The sequence below is a fragment of the Molothrus aeneus genome, chromosome 31 (assembly GCF_037042795.1).
Source record: "Molothrus aeneus isolate 106 chromosome 31, BPBGC_Maene_1.0, whole genome shotgun sequence".
Lineage (NCBI taxonomy): Eukaryota > Metazoa > Chordata > Aves > Passeriformes > Icteridae > Molothrus > Molothrus aeneus.
In genome coordinates this window covers 2,234,154-2,253,744 of record NC_089676.1, presented here as the reverse complement: position 1 = coordinate 2,253,744, position 19,591 = coordinate 2,234,154, and the positions used below count along the sequence as shown (strand labels likewise).

The 19,591-nt window shown below is 53.4% G+C and overlaps 2 protein-coding genes across 3 annotated transcripts; both read right to left on the bottom strand.

Annotated features, from left to right (window-relative positions):
• Positions 1–27: 27 nt before the first annotated feature.
• On the bottom strand, positions 28–18,228 carry SETDB1 (SET domain bifurcated histone lysine methyltransferase 1). Of its 2 annotated transcripts, none has more exons than XM_066568259.1 (22): positions 18,188–18,228; positions 17,522–17,744; positions 16,596–16,762; positions 16,003–16,040; positions 15,784–15,883; positions 15,327–15,497; positions 14,838–15,039; positions 13,873–13,946; positions 13,401–13,591; positions 12,904–13,081; positions 12,331–12,451; positions 10,053–10,211; positions 8,603–9,193; positions 8,147–8,263; positions 7,699–7,868; positions 6,187–6,812; positions 5,711–5,739; positions 5,489–5,621; positions 4,817–4,973; positions 3,545–3,762; positions 1,167–1,255; positions 28–692 (listed from the first exon to the last, which is right to left on the bottom strand). In XM_066568259.1, the coding sequence occupies exons 2-22, from the start codon at positions 17,731–17,733 to the stop codon at positions 575–577; spliced, it is 3,861 nt and encodes a 1,286-aa protein (XP_066424356.1). In that variant the 5' UTR covers positions 17,734–17,744; positions 18,188–18,228; the 3' UTR covers positions 28–574. The 2 variants fall into 2 exon arrangements, with proteins under 2 accessions (XP_066424356.1, XP_066424357.1); XM_066568260.1 differs by having other exon boundaries at positions 3,545–3,759.
• Positions 18,229–18,936: 708 nt separating this feature from the next.
• CTXND2 (cortexin domain containing 2) lies at positions 18,937–19,110 on the bottom strand. Its single transcript, XM_066568352.1, has one exon. It carries the CDS (start codon positions 19,108–19,110, stop codon positions 18,937–18,939), a length of 174 nt encoding a protein of 57 aa, XP_066424449.1.
• Positions 19,111–19,591: the final 481 nt, after the last annotated feature.

Sequence of the window (19,591 nt, the reverse complement as noted above, 5' to 3'; positions counted from 1 at the left end):
TTTGCTGTGTCTCGAGACCAGGGCAGGTTGTTTTTAATAGAAAAACCCACTTTTATTGCTTTTTAGCAACTAAAAGATTCTTTACAGCTCACAGGTGAAGACAGATACTTACTTTTTGTCTTTTTTTCCCTTGAATTCTATAAATTCTGATTGGTCCAGTTTCCCAAGGATTCTTTCCACCATCCTCCCCTCCCACTTTCAAGGCCTCAGTCCCAACTGGAAAGCACTCCCTGGAAAATACTGGGCAGGTGCTTGCTGCTGGAAAAGTGAGCTTTGTGCCTTAAATTCGGTGGAAAAGATGGAAGAGAGCAGGAAAAACTCATTCCTTGAAGGGCACCCATTGTCTTGTGGGATAAGTGGAGCCTTTGCAAAGTGGGAGGAAACCCAGGGGGTGGAAATCACGCCCAGCACAACCCGAGTCCGTTCCTGCTCCGCGTCCGTCTGTGATTTGCCAGCTGACAAAAGGGAGAGCTGAGAACCTCTGGAGAAGAAACTTCACCCTCACTGAGGGGAATGGAGCAGCAGGCCCCTGCAGGAGGAGGGGGAGCTGCTGGGAGGGAGGAGCGGGGCCGGCTCAGAGCAGGCGGCCCCGGCAGTCGATGGCCCCGCAGCAGCACAGCAGCTCCTTGCCCTCCACGCTGCCGACCTCGTAGTTGTAATCCCAGGTCAGCTCCGTGCCAGCTCGGATCCTCCTGGGAAGGAAAAAATAAATAAAAAAATAAAATAAAAAAAAATCCACAGGGGATGAGTGAGGAGATGAGTCCAGAAAAGAGGAGAAAAGGATGGGATGAGGCTGAGGCAGCCGGGGAGAAAAGGGATCAAGTTCCCCGATGAATCATTGCTGTGAGGATTCACTGCAGGAGCAGGGAGGCACACAGCAGGGGTTCAGCACGACTCAAAAGATTGGGGATTAAAACCAGAAGGGAAATTGGCTGCTCCATGCCCTCACTCTGCCCTTTGGGAAGGTCTAAAAGTGGTGGAAATCACAGCAGGATCTCCAGCACAACAGAGAGGATTTCACCTTCCACCAAGGCTTTTCTCTGCACAGGAGTGGTGAAAAATTGGGAACGGGGTTTCCAGGAGCAGGGAACACCCAGGCCTGGCCATGGAGCCAGGTCCCACCAGGCCCAGGAAGCCTCAGCCCCTCCCAGCAGCCCAGAACTCACTTGCTGGCAAAGAAGGCGACCCAGGGGAAGCGAAGGTCGTGGGTGTCCACGAAGACATTCTGCACAAAGAGGTTTGGGGTGCAGCTGTGCTGTAATGGCAACAGAGAAGAGCCTGAGCTGCTGCCCAGGCAGGGAGGCCGAGCTGCCAGCACTCAACAGAGCCTTTATAAACAAGCAGCGTTCCCGGTCTGCCCGCCACGTCCAGCGGAATCCTGCTGGAACAGGCTGCGCGCCCGCGCTGACTCACAGGATCCACACTCAAAGGTAACGGGCTCTGGCAGGACTGACAGGGCCGTTCCTGCTCCCACCAGCTGCAGCAGCTGCTTTTCCACTCAGGAAGGTGCATCCTCCTCCCAAACCTCCCCTTTCCCAGCTTCCCCCTAGGCTTGGGGAGGCCCCACTGAGCAGAGGCTCAGTGCCCATAAATGCTCATTTTATCTTTGACACCTACCAGCAAAGGCAAACAGCAAATGGACTGTTTAAAACATAATCCTCACTGCAACTGTATTCATTTTTATGCTGCTTCATTCTTTATGTTGTTAATTGTCATATTGATCTTTTCTTTCTAACGAAAAAAGGGTGAACTGTGGTGTTACATTTTAGTTCAATGGTTTGCTCTGTCTCACCCCTCAAAAGTATTTATTCCAAGCCTGTGATCCTCCCCTGAAGTGTCAGGGATCTGCAATCCCATTGGCCCAAGTCTTATTCTGCACCCAGTTTGAATCTCCCTGTTCAGCTGTGGGGAGAGCACAGATTCTCTCGTAGCCCTTTGCTCTCTCTTGGCCCTTCTCTGCCTCTCCCTTCCCCAATGTCCTAGAGTGATGCTGTGATGCTTGGATCCCCATTTCTGTGTTCTGTTTCTGCTGGATTTCATGTTCTGAGCCTTCAAGACTGGCTCTGAAGAGTCAAAGTTTAGTTTTGGTTTTGCTGTCGGCCGCTCCCCCATGGCTGGGACACGGAGGGCAGTGCATGGTGCTGCTTTTGCTTTTCACTTTGCTCTTGCTCCTGCTCATTAGGTAGTTTAGCCAAGCAGCCCAAATTTTCCCTGCACTGTTTTTCCTTTCCCTTTTTTGGAACCACTCAAACCTGCTCTGGACTGGGACCTGGGGAACACCCAGAGTTTGCACCTTGTGGCTGCAGCAGCTGCCCCAGCACCGGAGGGACTGATGGCAGAGAGAGACTTTCTGAATTTGTCACCTTTTTCAGAGCCATGAAAGAGTGCTGTCACCCAGTATTGTTCATTCTGTGTGCTGGGGGTGCTGTGCCTGTTAAATAAACAGCTTCTTTCCACTTCTCTCTGAGGAATCCTTCCTGAAATGCTTGAGGGGAGGAGCTGTGTGGGTTTGCTTTCTGGACAAGCCCCTTTGGAGGTTTTCTCCCACATTTGCCCTAAACCAGCACCACCCCACCCTTCTCCCTCAGGAACCACGCTGCTCCCAAGGGCAAGACCCCCAAGGAACCCTCACCTAATCCCCACCACCCTCAACATCCACAGGGTTAGGGTTAGGGTTAGGGGTTATGGTTAGGGGTTAGGGTTAGGGGTTAGGGTTAGGGTTAGGGGTTAGGGTTAGGGTTAGGGGTTAAGGTTAGGGGTTAAGGTTAGGGGTTAGGGTTAGAGGTTAGGGGTTAGGGTTAGGGGTTAGGGTTAGAGGTTAGGGGTTAGGGTTAGGGGTTAGGGGTTAGGGGTTACGGTTAGGGGTTAGGGGTTAGGGTTAGGGGTTAAGGTTAGGGGTTAGGGGTTAGGGTTAGGGGTTAGGGGTTATGGTTAGGGGTTAGGGTTAGGGGTTAGGGGTTGGGGTTAGGGTTAGAGGTTAGGGTTAGGGGTTAGGGTTGGGGTTAGGGGTTAGGGTTAGGGGTTAAGGTTAGGGGTTAGGGTTAGGGGTTAGGGGTTATGGTTAGGGGTTAGGGGTTGGGGTTAGGGTTAGGGGTTAAGGTTAGTGGTTAGGGTTAGGGTTAGAGTTAGGGGTTATGGTTAGGGGTTATGGTTAGGGGTTAGGGTTAGGGGTTAGGGGTTATGGTTAGGGTTAGGGTTAGGGGTTAGGGGTTAGGGGTTATGGTTAGGGGTTATGGTTAGGGGTTAGGGGTTATGGTTAGGGGTTAGGGGTTATGGTTAGGGGTTATGGTTAGGGGTTATGGTTAGGGTTAGGGTTAGGGTCTCCTCTCCTGCCTGCTGCTACCATCCAACAGCAGCTTAGCGGGACTCACGTTGAGGTAGCGGCCCAGGTTAGGGTTAGGGCTTAGGGGTTAGGGTTAGGGTTAGGGTTAGGGGTTAGGGGTTATGGTTAGGGGTTAGGGTTAGGGGTTATGGTTAGGGGTTAGGGTTAGGGTCTCCTCTCCTGCCTGCTGCTACCATCCAACAGCAGGTTAGGGGGACTCACGTTGAGGTAGCGGCCCAGGTTGCCCTCCAGCTTGGCGTCGATGATGTAGCAGTTCTCCTCCCCGTCGTAGAACTGGCGCGTGCTGCGCCGCACCGGCCCCGCGCTCTCGCCCTTGTCGGCCGCCGCCAGCGGCGTGGATTTGATGGCGATGCCGTGCGTGGATTTCAGGGCGAAGCCTCGCGTGGATTTCACGGCCACCTGTCTCTTGACAGGACCTGCTGGGAGACGGGACCGTCCCTGAGCCCGCTCTGCTCAAAGCCCTCAGAGCCAAGGCAGCGCTCCAGGCTGTCACAGACAGATTCTATGAAAAATCCTTTTGTTGGGATCTTTGTCTCCTGAGAAGCTGAGAGGCCTCAGCAATGAAATGCAAACAATGATTCTCTGCTGCTGTGGAACGCAGCAGGTGCAGCTTTGATTGGTCTTATTTTAAGAGTGGTCGTTTTTAATTAATGGCCAATCAATTTCCAGCTGTCTTGGACTCTCTGAGAGTCACAAGATTTTATTATCATTCCTTTCCTTTCCTTTTCAAGCCTTCTGATGAAATCCTTCTTTCTATTCTTTTAGTACAGTTTTAATAGAGCATTTTCTTATAATATAATGCAATGTAACGATGAAATAATATAATGTAATGATAATATATTTAATATAATTCTATTTATATTGATATTTATATATATGTAATATACATTATATTATCATACATTATATTATCATATATAATATATATAATGTATAATATAATGTAATGATAATGTAATATAATGTAATATAATATAATATAATATAATATAATATAATGTAATAATGAAATAATATAATTTTATGTAATATAATACAATATAATTATGATATTATATAAACTATATATGATATAAATATGGTATAATTATGATATAATATGATATAAAAATGATATGATAATGATATAATATGATAAAATATAATAAATCAGCCTTCTGAAACATGGAGTCAAGATTCTCAGGGCTGCCTACAAATTCAACACCTGGGATCAACCCAGCCCAGCCTGCAGACCCACCCTAAACCTCACTGTTGCTTTTCCCTACAATACCCAAAAATATCTGCTTCTGAGGAGCAGATTTTGCAGTTTTGTCTTGCCAAACACACGGGGAAGGTTCCAACCTTCCTGGAACGGGCAGGAGAACTCCCTGGAGCTGAGGGACACAGCAGGAGCAGCTGCTACAGCCTCACGAGCCCTTCCTGGTGCTTTTCCAACCACAACTTCCCGCCCTCAGCCCTGGTCTCCCCCCTCACCTGAGCCAGATGATGGATTTTTCTTGTCCTCCCCTTCCTCCTCCTCAGACCCCGAGGAAATGGTCTGGATGTCGTCGCTGTCGTTGGCTGCGCCCGGGGCCTGCCCCGCCCTGTGCTCCTCGTCGCTGTCGGTGCTGCTCGACACCATCAGCACGTTCTGGGGACAGGAGCAGCTCCTGGAGTGCACCCCAGGGACCCTGTGCTCTCCTCCAGCTCCTCCCCTCCGTTCCCACCCTTTGGAAGGAGGTGATTCCCCCCCCTCTGGGCACCACGTCCCACAGGCGAGTGTTGGGAACACCTGAGGGGTTCTGAGGGGCTGCTGAGTTCTGCTTGAGATCCTGGAGCATTCGGTGCTCAAAAGGAAAGGAGGAGTCCCCAAAAAGCAAGGATAGTTCACCAGGATGGCTTCCTGCAGGTTGGTTCTGCCAAACAACGATGCCAGGCGTGCAACCCAAAGTGCCAAATCCAACCCAAACCCCCACACTCCCTTCTTGATTGTTCGGATCCACGAAAGACCCCAAAAAACCCAAAGGAAATCGAGCGCCCTCCAGGAAATCACAGCTACAACCACAAACCCTGCGCTCAACTGGGAACCAAAGGCAGAAAATGACCCCAAACTAAGGCTGAAGAAGGGGTTTGGGGGAGGCCCCTCCACCTGGGGGTCCCTCTCACCTCGGAGGAGGGCGGCGGGGCCAGGGATCGCCGGCGGCTCTGCAGCAGCACCGTGCCACTGAGGGGCCTGCGGATCCCCTCCAGCCTGGGGGGACAGGGGTTGTAGCCGTACCTCCTGCCCAGGCTGCTCAGCCTGCAGGGACAAGACAAGGGCAGGTCACACCTGCATCTCCAGGGGAGCTGTGCCACGGGACGGGAGAAAAGTGATTTAAGGAATCTTACCCAGCAATTTTGGTTGATTCTTCAGGTTCCTGCGGAGGAGAGAAGCACAGATGATTGGAATCTCTCCCTTCTCAAGCACTCTCCAGGCTTTCTATGGAATTGTTCCCCAAAATGCCAGCCCAGGAGGGAGATGCTGCCTGTCCCCACACTCAGTGTGGAGATGCCCCTCCCTGGGGGACTCCAAGTGCCCTGCCTGGAGCAGGGGGTGGCCAGGGACCACCTCCATGTCCCTGCTGTCCCCAGCCACGTCCCTAAGGTCTCCAGGCAAGAGGATGTTCAGCTCTGCTGGCATCTGCAGCCTCTTGTGCCACAAATCCCTCCCTGGGAGGGGAAAAGCCAGAGAAGCCAGGGGAGCTGAGCACAGGGACATCCAAGAGCCCCACGGTCCCCCTGGATGTGCTCTATGGTGAGGAAAGCCACAGGAGCAGGAGCACCTCCCTGCCTTTAACTCTCCCATTCCCTCATCTCTCCCTCACCTCCTTCTTGGGTGCCTTTGCCTCTCCATTCAGATCTCCTGGAAGCGTGGAAGCACAGCCCTTCTCCCTCTCTGCAGGCATCTCCATCTTCACAGCCTTGGCTTCTCCCCCCTCACCCACCCTGAAGGACGAGGCGCCGTCGCTGTCCTGCAGGCTCTCAGCCACGCTGTTGGAGCTCAACCACGAGGCCACTTTGCACTGGGAGATCTCCTCAGACACGGGCAGCTTGCACAGGGGGGCTGTGGAGGCTTCCTCATGGCCGAGGGCCCGGGTGAGCCCCGAGTCCTTGGAGGCCGTCTCCGAGGCGCCGTGGTCGCGCTGGCCGCGCGTCTGCCGGCGCGTGGCGTAGCTGCGCAGCACCGAGCTGGTGCTGAAGCTCTCGTCCTTGCAGAAATTGTCATCGGAGCTGTCCTCGTTGGACTCCTCCAGCTCCTCCGTGCCCGTGTTCTCCTCGTCGTCGTCGTCGTCCTTGAGGTCCACGCCGCTGTTGTCCGAGGAGCACTTGGCGTCGCTCTCGTAGCCCTCCTTGAAGTTCTCCACGCTCTCGATGTGGTCCAGGTTGGCAAAGTACTCGTCACCCATCTCCAGCCCCTCTTTGTCAGCAAAGTCATCTGTCAGGATTTTCCCTGGGAGGGCAGAAAATGAAAGGTGAGTTTTCTCTTTTATCCTCTCCAAAGCTCACTGAGGAGAAAAAAGGGATAACGCAGCTTTATTCCAAAGGTGGCCTGGGAAATGACAACATAACCCCGTTTCTTGATGTAACAAAACCCTGAAGCTTGTGGTTAAACTAAAATCAAGACTTTCAGCTCAGAAATCTCTCCAGAGCAGCTCAAGCAGAGCCTTGGAAGGGCTGGAAGAGCACAGAGGCAGCAGCTGTGGCCGTGGGCGGCTCCATTCCAGAGTCAACGCAACAACCCCGGCGCAACTTCTGCATCTCGTGGGCTGTGCCGGGCCCGGCCGGTTTGCTGAGCACAGGAAGCAGGGCTGGGGTTGGGGCACCTCGAGGACAGCCCGGGGCACATCTTGTGACACTGGCACTGCCACCACAAGGGTTCTTACAGCATTGGGCAAGTTCATCAGCTCAGCTTTCAATCCCCAGAATGGGCAGGGCAGGAGCTTTCCACCCCTTCTGCTGCGCTTTGAATCACTGAGGTTGGAAGAGCTTCTGAGTCCCACTGTTCCCCCCAGCACTGAGCCCTGGTCCCCAAGTGCCACATCCATGTGCTTTTGAGCACTTTCAGGGACAGTGACTCTACCACCTCCCTGGGCAGCCTGACCACCGTTCCCAGGAAGAAATCTTCCTGAATGTGCAACTTAAACCTCCCCAGGGCATTGGAGAAGGCCAAAAAGTCCCACTTGAGCCTCCTTTTCTCCGGGATGAGCCCCCCCAGCTTCCTCAGGAGTTCTCCAGACCCTTCTCCCTGTGCTCCAACCCCTTCCCCAGCTCCATTCCCATCTCTGGCTACCCCTCTTCCCACAGCAGAGTTTCCCACGTGCCAGGTGAGCTCCCACCTGCGTAGATGCAGACAAAGGAGCCCTTGGCGATGTCGTCGAGGCAGCGAATGCCCCAACCTTTGTTCTGGGTCTTGAAGAGCTGCAGCCGCACCTGGAGGCCGTGCTGGACCAGGCGGTTGGTGCACATGTTCACGTTGCACTTGCACCTCTTGTTGCACTCATAAACACTGGAAGAGAGGAGAAAGATGACAACTTTCAGGATGAAGAGACATCCCAAAGTCCGTGGCTGTTGGCAGTGCTGGGATTTATGCACAGAGATCCCAGAGGAGCAGGCTGGGAGCAACTCATGTTCTGGATGATCCTCAAGGCCCCTTCCAACCCAAACCAGTCCACAGTTGGCAGAAGAACCAAGACCAGAGGCAGGTGGTGACATCTGCACTGGGATACCCAGGATCAGCTCCCTCTCAGTGGACCTGGGGCTGGTGCTCGTGAGGGCTCTGCTCACCCTGTTGGAAGACATTCCTCCAGCCGCTTGTGCTGGTAGCCTGAGTTGGGGTTGATTTGCCCTCCGGGGGTGCAGCCACTGGCCTGGATGGTCAGCTGGTGACAGGCACACCTGGATCTGCAGAGAGACACAGGAAAACCCATGAGATCAGTCTGGAGACAGGAACATAAATCACTCTAGGCAGAGATGGGCACCAAGGGTTTGACTTGGAATCAAACCAAGAGAAGCGGTTTGATTCCACTCCATTCCAAGAGAAGCTGAGGACTTCTCATCCCTAGAAGTGTCCAAGGCCAGGTTGGACGGGGCTTGGAGCAACCTGGGATAGCAGAAAGTGTCCCTGCCTATGTCAAGAGTTGGAACTGGACGACTTTTAACGTCCCTCCCAACCCTGCAACGGGCTGACCTGCGTGGCTTTAAACCCCAACGCTGCCCCCTCACCCAGGAGCAGTCACCTACTTGTCCCTGCAGCCATCCTTGCAGTCACAGCCCACGAGGAACTCCCAGCTGGTGTTGATGTACACCCCTTTCCCAGGGATCCTCTCCTTGCTGTAAGCCACCTGCGGCGGCGGCGTGTTGTCGATCTCGTTGACGCACGACAGGGGCACGTCCTCCTTGCCCTTGGTGATGTCGGCGATGTAGTAGTACGGCTTGTAGGGCTGGAACTTGCGATCCACCAGCACGTAGGGATCCAGGCAGAACATCTCCAGGAACAAGAAGTCGCAGTCCGTCTCGAAGAGGTAGCGCTCGATCTCGTGCATGGAGCGCAGGCAGAGCCCGCAGGGCGTCTTGTAGAGCACGTGGAAGCCCATCTTGCGGTTGACGCGGCGCCGCGCCGTCATGCGGCGGAAGTCGTAGAGCAGCGGGATGAGCAGCGGGTTGCGGCTGCGGTACTGGTCGCCGCGCACCGGCCGCACCCGCGCCAGGCAGGCGTAGCTGCACACGTGGGGGAGGTAGAAGAGCTTCTCCAGAGGCGCTCGGTAGGACGGCTCGGTGGGAACGCGGTCCAGCATGCCGTGGAAGGGCTGGGAGGGGGCGCTGCTGGGGACGCTGAGGGGAGACATGGGGGGCTCGGGTTAGGAAGGATTTTGAGGAGGGGCTTGGAACACAAACCCTATGAGGAGCGTTTGAAGGAGCTGGGGCTGTTTAGGCTGGAGAAGAGGAGGGAGGCTTAGACGTGACCTTGTGTCGGAACCCAGGAAATTCCTCCCGAGACCCTGCCAAGGGGCTCAGAGCCCAGGACCCCTGTGCCTTTGATCTTTGTTGTCATCGCATTTCAAAAGTTCCACACCTTCTCGGTGATTTCCCATGGGCAGCTCCTCACAGCACTGACTCCTTCACAGTACAGCCAACAAACTCCATCTCTCCTCACAGCACAACCAAAAAACTCCAACTCTCTTCTCACCCTGCTAACCCACTCTTTCGTAGCACTCTTCTTCTCACTGGACACAGCTGTAGCCTATTCAGGGCAGGCCTGTTCCTTATCTTTGGTGACTGGTACAGCTGCAATCCTCAGGTGTGAGACCGCCTTCTGCACTATCTTTATTTTCTTACATTCTATCCCTTCACAGATCTTGACCCGTGGAAAAAAACAATTACCAACATCTATACGAAGGATTACGAGTCAAAAAGAGTTTAAGTAGAATGAGAGTGAATTTATCACAGGGCGATTAAAAAAAAAAAAAATCGAAAGGAAATTCACTGCCCTCCAGGAAATCACAGCTACTTGGCAGTGCTGGGGGCAACTCCACGAACTCAGAGGCTTTTCCAGCCTCAGTGATTCCACCACTCCACGATTTGAGCTGCTGAATCCCCACCAGAAACCCACCAGCACCCCCTCAGGTCCCACGTGTGTCCCAGCAGCCCAGAGGGACTCAGGGATCTGTGTCCCAGCCAGAGCTCTGCTCACCGGTGCTGCGGGGCCGGGAGGGCCCTCCCGGCTGCCGGGGTGTCCCCGAGGACAGGCGAGGATGGGGACGAGTGGCCGGAGCCCACGGAGCCAGGGCGGAAGGAGGTGCTTTTCTTGGCCACCTGCTTTCTGCCCTGCGCCAGCTGGGTGTCGGAGCACCTGCAGGAGGGAAGGAGAAGCTGATTTGGAGCATGGAAAAAAGCAAAATAACACTGGGAATTCAAAGCAACGCTGTCCCGTGGAACTCAGAAACCCAGGAGAATCCCAGCTGTGGCTTTTTTTCCTAATGAGTGTGAAAATCAGCTCATTTCTGGCTATTTCTGCTACAGCAATGCCACAACCACTCCCAATTTCAGAATTCGGCTGCAGCTCCAAGTGACTTCTGATTCTGAAATGAGGCAAAGGTAACAACAAGGCCTTAATCCCAGGCAGCTGGGCAAACCAGACCATGAAGAAACCCCTGGCTTAGCAGAAACCAGCTTCTAGAAGCTCAACCAGGCCTGAGTAGGAGGAACAAATCCAGAGGCTCCTCTTGCAAGGACTAAGGAACGAGGTAAGATTGTGCAAGGGAATGTAATGACATCCCTGATGAAAGAGCTCGTTGGGGCTCTAAAAAATACCAGGTTCTCAACCCATTTCAGGAGTTTTCAGTCAACTGCAGGTTTCCAAGCCATTCCAGGAAGTTTTCAACCCATTTACATCAATAAAGCAGAAAATTACCACAAACCAGCCGCTGAAGAGGAAAAACTGTGAAGTTATTGGGGAGAAAGGGAGGAGACAAAGAGAGCAGGAAGGGACGAGGGTTTCTGCCAACAGCTGCCTGAAAGCCAAGTGTTCAAACACATCTCAAAAAGAGCAAGAGGAAAAATGGGCTTAAGCCAGTCAGAAGTGGTGACAACATGAGAAAAACTTGAAAGAAGGGGGAGAAACCCAGGCTTTCCTCAGAGGAAACAAAACACCAGAGTGAGGAGACTGTTCTCAGTTTTAATAATCTGAAATCCAAGTGTTTGAACCCCACAGAATCCCTGGGACCAGCGTGGACACAGCCAGGCCTGGCTGCCTCCTCCCCCTGGCCAGGGGCAGCTGAGATTTAAGGGCAGGGAAGCAGCTGCACAAAAACCATGTCCTAAAGCCCAAGAGGGAAAAAATTCCTTGTAAAGCACTGCAAGGGCTGAATGGGAAAGGATTTGGTGATGACACAAGTGGCTGCAGGTCCAGCTTGGTTGTTTTCATGTTGTGACACTGCCCATGGTCCCGGGGTGTCCCAGTCTCAGCCCAGCTCTTCCCTGCAGGGATGGGGGCCCAGCTGTGCATTCCAGGGCCTCCTTCAGCATCCAGGATCTCTCTGGCATTATGGAAAAGGTGATTTTCTTGTGCCTTCCACTCCCAAATCCTGGTCAGGCCAGCACAGAAAGGGAGCATTTCCAGGGGTAAATTGGGTTATATTGCACTGCTGATTGGAGAGGAGCCCCCCAAGACCCCCGGTGGGGTTTGAGCTGCTGCTACACCTGGGAAGCCTGTGGGGAGTAAAGATTGACCTCCTGCACAGGCTGCTGACAGCTGGGACATGTCCTGCCTCCCTGGTGCCCCACCTGCAGGGCACAGGCAGAGCAGACACCGTGCTGGCACGGGGCCAGGCGCCCAGAAACCTGGATGGGGAATCCACAGTGCTGGCAAAAATGGACCGGGAGAGCCTCTCCCTCCCCTAAAAAGTCCCCCAGCACATTCCCAGGTTCCCTGGTGTCCTCCAACACACTCCCTTCATCACCAAGCCGAGTTCCTCCTTCCTCCAGGCCTCCTTCAGCCTGCAGCTCCGGGAATGTCCCCCTTGGGCCCCTGGCAGCGGCCTGGCCGTGGATTGCTCGGTGCCCACCGGGACCGACCGCTGATCCCGAATCCCCAGCGAGGTCAGCGAGCAGGTCAGTCCAAGTGGAGGGACACAAGGCAGCCGGGGGCCAGCGCCTGGATCGTGACACGAGGGAGCAATTCAGATTTTTGGGGAGAGAAAGAGCCAAGGGCTCATTTGGAAAGGCAAGTGCGAAGCTTTAGCCCTGAGGAGGAATGTTTGGCTCGGGGAGTTGTTGGCTTCTCAGCTCCCGCCCCCAGTTATTCATCCAGCAGCTTTAGCTGAAAGTTTTTTCCCCAAAATCATGGCTAAAGGCATGGAGGACAGCTGCAGCTGAGGATTCCTCTGCACAGAAAAGGTGGTGCCTGAGAGAGCTGAGTGCTGGAGAGAAGCAAAGAGGTGGAAGGTGCTGGAGGTGGAGCTGGTACTTACTCCATCTCTGCAGGCTGAGGAGACGTGGGACGTGCAGCTGGCTCTGGAGCCTTGTACTGGGGACCAGCTCCTGCTAAATCCTGGGTGTACTGGACCACAGGGCCCTTGCTTCTTACAGCACCTGGTGGGGAAGGTAAAAAACCAGAGAGTCAAATCCTTAATGTTATCCCAAGTTGGCTGTATGGGCCCCAAAATACTGATTTGTTCCTGGAAGGAAGCAAAACAGAGGGATTTGGGATTAATGGGGGTCATCACTGAGCTCGGAGCACAGCAACTCCCCCAGAACTTCTGGTCACTTCACCCAAGTGCAGTTTGGTTTTGTGGCATTATTCCAGGAGAAAAAATCCCACTGGAAAACTAAATCTCCTATGCCAGAGGACAAAAACCCTGGGAATCGAAATCTCCTGTGGGAAAAGACTCTGTGGAAATCTGAAATCTCCTGCCAGAAGAAAGAATAAAACCAAAACCTAGAAACCTGAAATCTCCAGGAACTCTGCTAAAAAAACCCACCAAACCCAAACCACCCTGCAGTTAAACCCCAGGATCTAAATGAGACCAAAAGATGCCACCAACCAACGTTGGGACGAGTCCTGGTTTGCCCACTCTGCTTCTTTTCCTGGGTGGAAGCTGTGGAAGTTTTCATGCTGAACATGGGCTCGAGGCGTGTGGAACCTCGGTAAATCCACTCACAGCGTCTGTCCTCTTGTGGGAAAGAGAAGGAAACACTTGAAGTTCCCATGGGAAGAGCTTCCTGGAGTGAGACACGGAGACAACACAAGGAGACAACAATGAGCGTTGATAAACAGCAGTCAGAACAGAGAATAAATTGTCAAATGCAATTATTTATGTTGAAATCTCTAATCAGATATTAGGGAAAATTTCTTCCTGGAAAGGAAGGGTGTTCATGCCCTGGGCAGGGCAGTGATGGAGTTACCATCCCTGGAATTGTCCAAAACCCTCATGGATGTGGCAACCAACCTCAATTATTTCCATGATTAGCAAGAAAACCAGAACTGATCAAATCCTCACAGCCTCAAATTGAATGCTAATGGGAGAAGGGAAATTCCTACCAGGAAAAGGATTTTCACCAGACTTCCATCCACTTCTTCCACTCTGGATTTCCACCAGGTGCCTTCCCACTCGGTTTTGATCAGCTGCCCATTCTTCAGCAGCACCATGGGTCGGTTGGGGTAGGCTGTGATGTATTCCTCAATGAAATCCCGACAGGAAACATCCTCAATGTCTTCCCAGGCTTTTTTCACTGTTTGGGACATGTGGAAAAAAGGGAATAAGACAAAACACAAAGAATATTTAACTCTTTATGGTTTTTTTTTTGGTTTAGGCTATCCCAGGTGCTTTTTTCCTAAGGTCCATCAAGGGGTGATCCCGAGGGCTGGAATGTTCAGGGTGGGACATCCTGAAGCCACCCTGGCAATAATCCCAGGATTTCAGATGTCTTCAGGCTCAGCACCACAAGGGCCACACCCGTTTTTGGACCTTCCCAAGAGCTCAGCGGGCCAGGAAGGGGCAGGGATCACTCACGGGGCCGGCACACCGGGTACAGCTCCCACTCCTTCACGTAGGACGCGTAACCATCGTCGAAGAAAATCAGGAACCTGGAAGACAAACAGGGATTAGGAGCTGAAGAAAACACTTCTCACACCATGGAATGGAAGTGGAGAACCTCCCCTGCTCCTCCTGCAGACAGCCCAGTCTTGGGTGAGGACAGAATGAAGAGCTCCAAATGCTCCCCACGGCTGCTCAAAGAGCACAATTCCCAGCCAGGCCATTTCCCCCTGCTTCAAACCCCCTGTGTGCCCCAGGAAAGGGGAGATAAAGAATAGAAAATGTTTAATTGCTGCAGGGAAGATGGACAAGGCACCCACTTAGGGCCTCTGAGTAAGGACTCCAAGCCCTGGAGCTGTAGGATGAGGGATCAGCTGCAGGATGAGGGATCAGCATCACAACCAGGAGAAAAGTTGCAATTTGAGTATCAAATTCAGCTCATTGTCAGTTATTAAACACAAATCAGATAAAATCCAACACAATCTACATCAGATCCAGGAGGATTAAATCCTTTATCAATCAGGAAAACCCCAAACCTTTATTCTAACAGATCAGAGCAGCCTTGCCCTTTTTTTATTCCCAAAAAAAAGCTGCTCCAAACCTGCTCTGTCTCCTCCTGAAAAGCTTTGGCATCAGTGCTGCCACTCTGCCCTCCCAGGGCTCCAATTTCCTGCCACTGTTTCATGCCTCAGGCAGCCCAGACTCAACATTTGGGTGATAATTTGAATAAATTAGCAGATCTAATTCCTGACTCAGGGCCATGAGCAAGAGTGGAAGCTCCACCCTGAGATAAGAAAGATGAAGAAAGTCAGAATCACATTCCTGGGGAGGGCTCAATTCAGCACCTGAAGGGTATTCAAATAAACCCTTTTAATTTTTGGCCTAAAACAAACAAAAAAACCCCAGAGATAGAGGGAAAGAAGAATGGGAAAGAAGAATACCTGTCTTTATTCTTGACATTGGGGGTTTCAGCCACGATGCCAGCATAGAGCCACATCTGATTGCCATCCTTGTACCTGGCCACCACCCTCCTGCCCACGTGGTGCCTCTCAGCAGAGGGGTGGTAATCGTAGGCAATGTGGTTGCCCGAGAGCAAACTCTTCCCTTTGTTATCAAATTTCACTTTGTATTTCTTGCCAGCACCTGGAAGCACATTTGAAAGCAAACAGGAGATCAAATGAAGGGGAAAATAAACAAAAGCCACTTGAGTGCACAGCAGAATTCCAACGCTCTTCTGGGTCGCTCTGAGATCCTTTATTCAGAATTAACTCAGGGTTCATTTCAAAGCCTTTCAGGATTCAAGCTGGAGGGTGAAGCAGTGGAGGTGTGCTGCTCCCACAGTCCCTTCCAGGTGACATCAGGTGCTCTGACACCTTTCAATGCAGGTTTCCCACCCAGCATGCCAGGAAAGCCCCATGCACGGCACATACCAACTGTCTGGATGGCAATCAACGTCCCCTTGTGCCACGTCTTGGTTCTTTTTTTCCCCAAAATCCTCATGCCCACTTTGAGGTCCCCATCAGTGTTGAGATCATTGCTAGGGGCTGCAGGGACAGGGACGGGCTGGGCAGTGCCAGGAGGTTCCTGAGGGGGTTGTGCATCTACCAAAGGACAACAGCAAAAAGTCAGTTCTGAATCACCCAAAGCACAGTTCTGGAAGAAGAATTCCTGCTTCTCTTCCTCTCAGGCAGCCCAAGTGCCTCCTTTTTACTGAATGGAAACAGCTTGGAGAAAAGGCAGGAATTCAGAACTCATATACCCTAAATGAAAGTAGCAGTTTGGGATCAATAAATGTGAATAGAGATTTCTAGGAGAGAAAGCAGATCATTGTTTTCCCATCCTGGGAAGCAAAGGCCCAGGGCACAGAGCCCCTGGAAGCTCCCACACCTTTCTGTGCTTCCTGCAAGTTGGTTTTCTTGTTTACAGCATCCATGAATTTTGCAACATCCCGGGCAGATTTCCTCATGGCAGCCATTGCTTCCCTCAGCTGCAGGAAAGAAAAAGGAAACACAGAAAAACTTTTGGTTTTTTTGCACCTAGCACAACGTTGTGCCTCAGCAAAACCCCACAAGAGGAAACATCTCCAGTCAGGGCCTCCCCACTCACCAGACTCTGATCCCTGGAGATTCTGGGACAGCTGCTGCCTGTGAGTGGAGAGAAAACAGTGGTTTAAAACCTTTTGATTTGTGGAAAAAAATCCATCCTAATTAAATCCCAGAGAGCAGAGGGAACAGGGAAAAGTGCCCATCCCAAATCCCTGCCAGGAAATCCAGCTAGACAAGGATTTTCCTCATGTGGGATCATTTGATGGGGACAGCAGTGAGGCAGGTGGGAAAAGGGTGAAATCCCAGTCTGGGACTCCAGAAATTCCAGGATTCCAGGGACACAAACAGGATCTGGCAGATGTTCCCCTTGAGTGGTTTAAAACCTTTTTTGTGAAAAAAATCCATCCTAATTAAATCATAGAAAGCAGAGGGAATAGGGAAAAGCACCATCCCAAATCCTTGCCCAGACAAGGCTTTTCCTCATGTGGGATCATTTGATGGGGACAGCAGCGAGGCAGGTGGGAAAAGGGTGAAATCCCAGTCTGGGACTCCGGGAATTCCAGGGACACAAAGAGGATCTGGCAGATGTTCCCCAGGAGCCAAAAGCACTCCCTCATCCCCACCCTTCCCCTGGCCCTGCTGGGGACACTGAACTGCGTTTCCAGCTCGGGTCCACGCTCATGACATCATCATCCTCCTCGTCGGGGATCTCGATCACTTCGGTGGCCGCCGGAGCCTCGTCCTCCGAGCTGCTCTCCCGGTACTGCAGGCCCATCATGGAGTACAGCTCCTTGGCCAGCACCTCGCACTTGTCCATGGCCCTGCGGGAGGGAAAGCAGCTGTGCCTCCTCAATTCCACAGGGAGCTACCCCTGACCGCTGAGGGAGGGCAAGAGATGCTCTGGAGTTTCCTTCACGTGCCTTGCAAGGGCCTTGAAGCCCCTCAACAGCAGCTCTGGCCTGGCTGAGGTGGGTGTTTTCTGGATGCTGTGCCAAGTGATTGCTGCTGTGCTTTCACAGAACACTGCTTCAAACAGGTTCTGATGAATGGTGGCTTGTCCTTGCACACTCACACCTGTCTCACAGACCAAGGGGTTTCAATACCGTGGCTCATGAATCACCTTTCAGCCAGATGCCACTTGCTTTGGACTAGGACTATATAAACTGGAACTTTCTGAGATGGCTTTGGTGAGCCCCCATGGACTACAGCAAATCTAGACCATGAAGATTCCATCTCATTGGTAGCCATATTCCCCTTCCCCTCTTTTCCTTTCTATCCTTTATTTCCTTTTCTGATCCCTCTATCACATTTGCTGTTGGCCCCCAATAAAGGTGCATTTGTTGTGATTAAACTGACAATCCCCTGCTGTTTGCCTTTTGGGATCTGGAAATGAACCATTACATCCTCGCTTGCCCTAGCAGATCGTGACAGGGAGCACGAGCTGAGGGAAGCATCCACAGGAAAGGTTTCAAGCCTTGGCTTGCCCATGTGCCTCAATAAGCAGCCACACCATGGTTGTGCCCTGAAGGGAATGGAGCAGCCCCCCACATTCCCCTCCTCACAATTCCAGGCCCACACACCTCACAGCATCATCAATGAGCTGGTCAACGTGTGCCACCTCCTCCTCCTTGTGCCTCATGCACTGCTCCAGCTCCTCCAGCTGCTGCTTCCTCTGCCTCACCCACTCGGAATTCTCCACTTCTTTGTCGATGATTTCCCGCAGCTCCTCCATGGAGATTCCCAGCTCCTCCATCACCTCCTGCTGCAGCTCCTTGATGTCCTGGCAATCCATCCCTGCCACACCTGAGGAAGGGGTGATGAGGAAGGAGAGGTTGGAGAGGGAGATCACGGCAGCTCCCCCCCCCTTTCCCACCTTCCCCTGCCCCAATGGCTCCTCACAGCCCCCCCAGTTACCTCACAGCCCCTCCTGATCCCCTCACAGCCCCTCAGGTCCCCTCACAGCTCCTCAGGTCCCCTCACAGCCCTGCCAGGTCCCCTCACAGCCCCCCCCGGTACCCTCACAGCCCCCCCCCCGGTACCCTCACAGCCCCCCTCGGTCTCCTCACAGCCCCCCTCGGTCTCCTCACAGACCCCCCGGTTCCCTCACAGCCCCCCCCCGGTCCCCTTAGTACCCCACACCGCGTCCCCCTCATCCTCCCCCAGCCCTGTCCGTCCATCCCACCCGCTCACAGACCCTCACAAGCCCGCTCCGTTGCCCTCAGCCCCGGCCGCTCCTCCTCACTCACCGCCGCCGGTTCCGAGGAACCGGAGCAGAACCGGAGCAGAGCCCGGCGCGGCCGCTCGCGTGACGTCACTTCCTGCGCGCGCCGCCCGCGCGTGGCGCCCCCTGGCGGAGCCGGCGTGAGGAGAAATCCCCGAAATTCGGGAATAAATGAAATAAAATAAATTAATTCCTCTGGAAATCGGGGGATAAATACCTCGGGGATCGGCAGTTCGGGGAATTGACTGAATGTCCACGGGAGCTGCCGTGAACGGCCGGCCCCGTTTAAGTTGTAAAGAGCGGGAAAGCCGCGGTTCGTTCCTGAGGCGGCCGCGGTTCGTTCCTGAGGCGGCCCCGGAACCGTTTGGGGCCGTTGAAGCCGTTACCGAACGCCCCCAGAACGATCCTTTAACCGCCACCTCGGAGGGGTTTGAAACACGGAGAGTGATGGGGGCAATGGGGAAATTGGGAGCAGTGGGGGAATGGAGGAGAATGGGGAAAACTTGGAATCAGTGAGGGAAATGGGGGAATGGGGAGCAATGGGGGAAATGGGGCACAATGGGGGAAATTGGGAGCAATGAGGGTAAACGGGAAGCAATAGGGTAAATAAGGAATTAATGGGGGAAATGGGGGTCCTGGAGGAAGGGGGCACCCACGGAGAATAAGGGCTACCAGCAGCTCTGGGTTAATGGGAGCCCAGGTGGTTTTCCTGGGGCTGGGGTTCATTGGAGCACCCTGCAGGGTTTGGGGGGTCCCAGGGGAGGCGTTTTGGGGTCAGTTGATGGGTTCCTCCTCCCAGGTGGAGGTGGGAATGGCACTGTATGGATCCACCACGAGCCGGGCGCAGCGCACGGTCATGGCCAGGAGGAAGAGCCCCAGCAGCACCACGAAGGCCGTGGCCACAGCTTTGTCCACGTCCATGGCGGGCAGCACCGTGGGGGTCTCCATGCAGGGACCCTCAGCTGTGTCTGTCACAGCTCCAGGGACCTTCAGGTCTCTTTGTTGCAGCTCCAGGTGTCTCTTTCTGGCTCCAGGGACCCTCAGGTGTCTCTGTCACAGCTCCAGAGGCTCCTCAGGTGTCCCTTCTTGGCTCCAGGGACCCTCAGGTGTCCCCTCCTCTCTCCAGGGATCCTGCAGCACGTGTCCCCCAGCACTCAACACCCAATCACATCCCTAAGGGACCGGAACAGGGGCGGATTTATGGGACTGAGGGTCAAAACCACCCAAAAAAGGGGGGAAAATGTGGCCTTGAGTCCCCTCTGCTCCTTCCTTACCTGCCTGTGGCCGGCTCTGGGTCTCAGTCCTGGCCCTGCTGGCTCCAGGCCTTCATGAATTCTGCAGGAATGTGCCGGCATCACTTTTCAGACACAAGCCAGAGGATCAAATTCCCACCCCACACCCCCTTCTCCCATCAGGAGAAGCCTCTGGG

Bases quoted from the DNA above. Each gene is read 5' to 3' on its own strand.
- SETDB1 (XM_066568259.1), bottom strand. From the start codon at position 17,733: ATGGATTGCCAGGACATCAAGGAGCTGCAGCAGGAGGTGATGGAGGAG. The intron at 16,763-17,521 runs GTGTGTGGGCCT...TCCCTCCCGCAG, and splicing joins CTCATTGATGATGCTGTGAG to GGCCATGGACAAGTGCGAGG. The intron at 13,592-13,872 runs GTGAGTGATCCC...TGTCCCAAACAG, and splicing joins GTACCCGGTGTGCCGGCCCC to TGAAAAAAGCCTGGGAAGAC.
- CTXND2 (XM_066568352.1), bottom strand. From the start codon at position 19,110: ATGGAGACCCCCACGGTGCTGCCCGCCATGGACGTGGACAAAGCTGTG.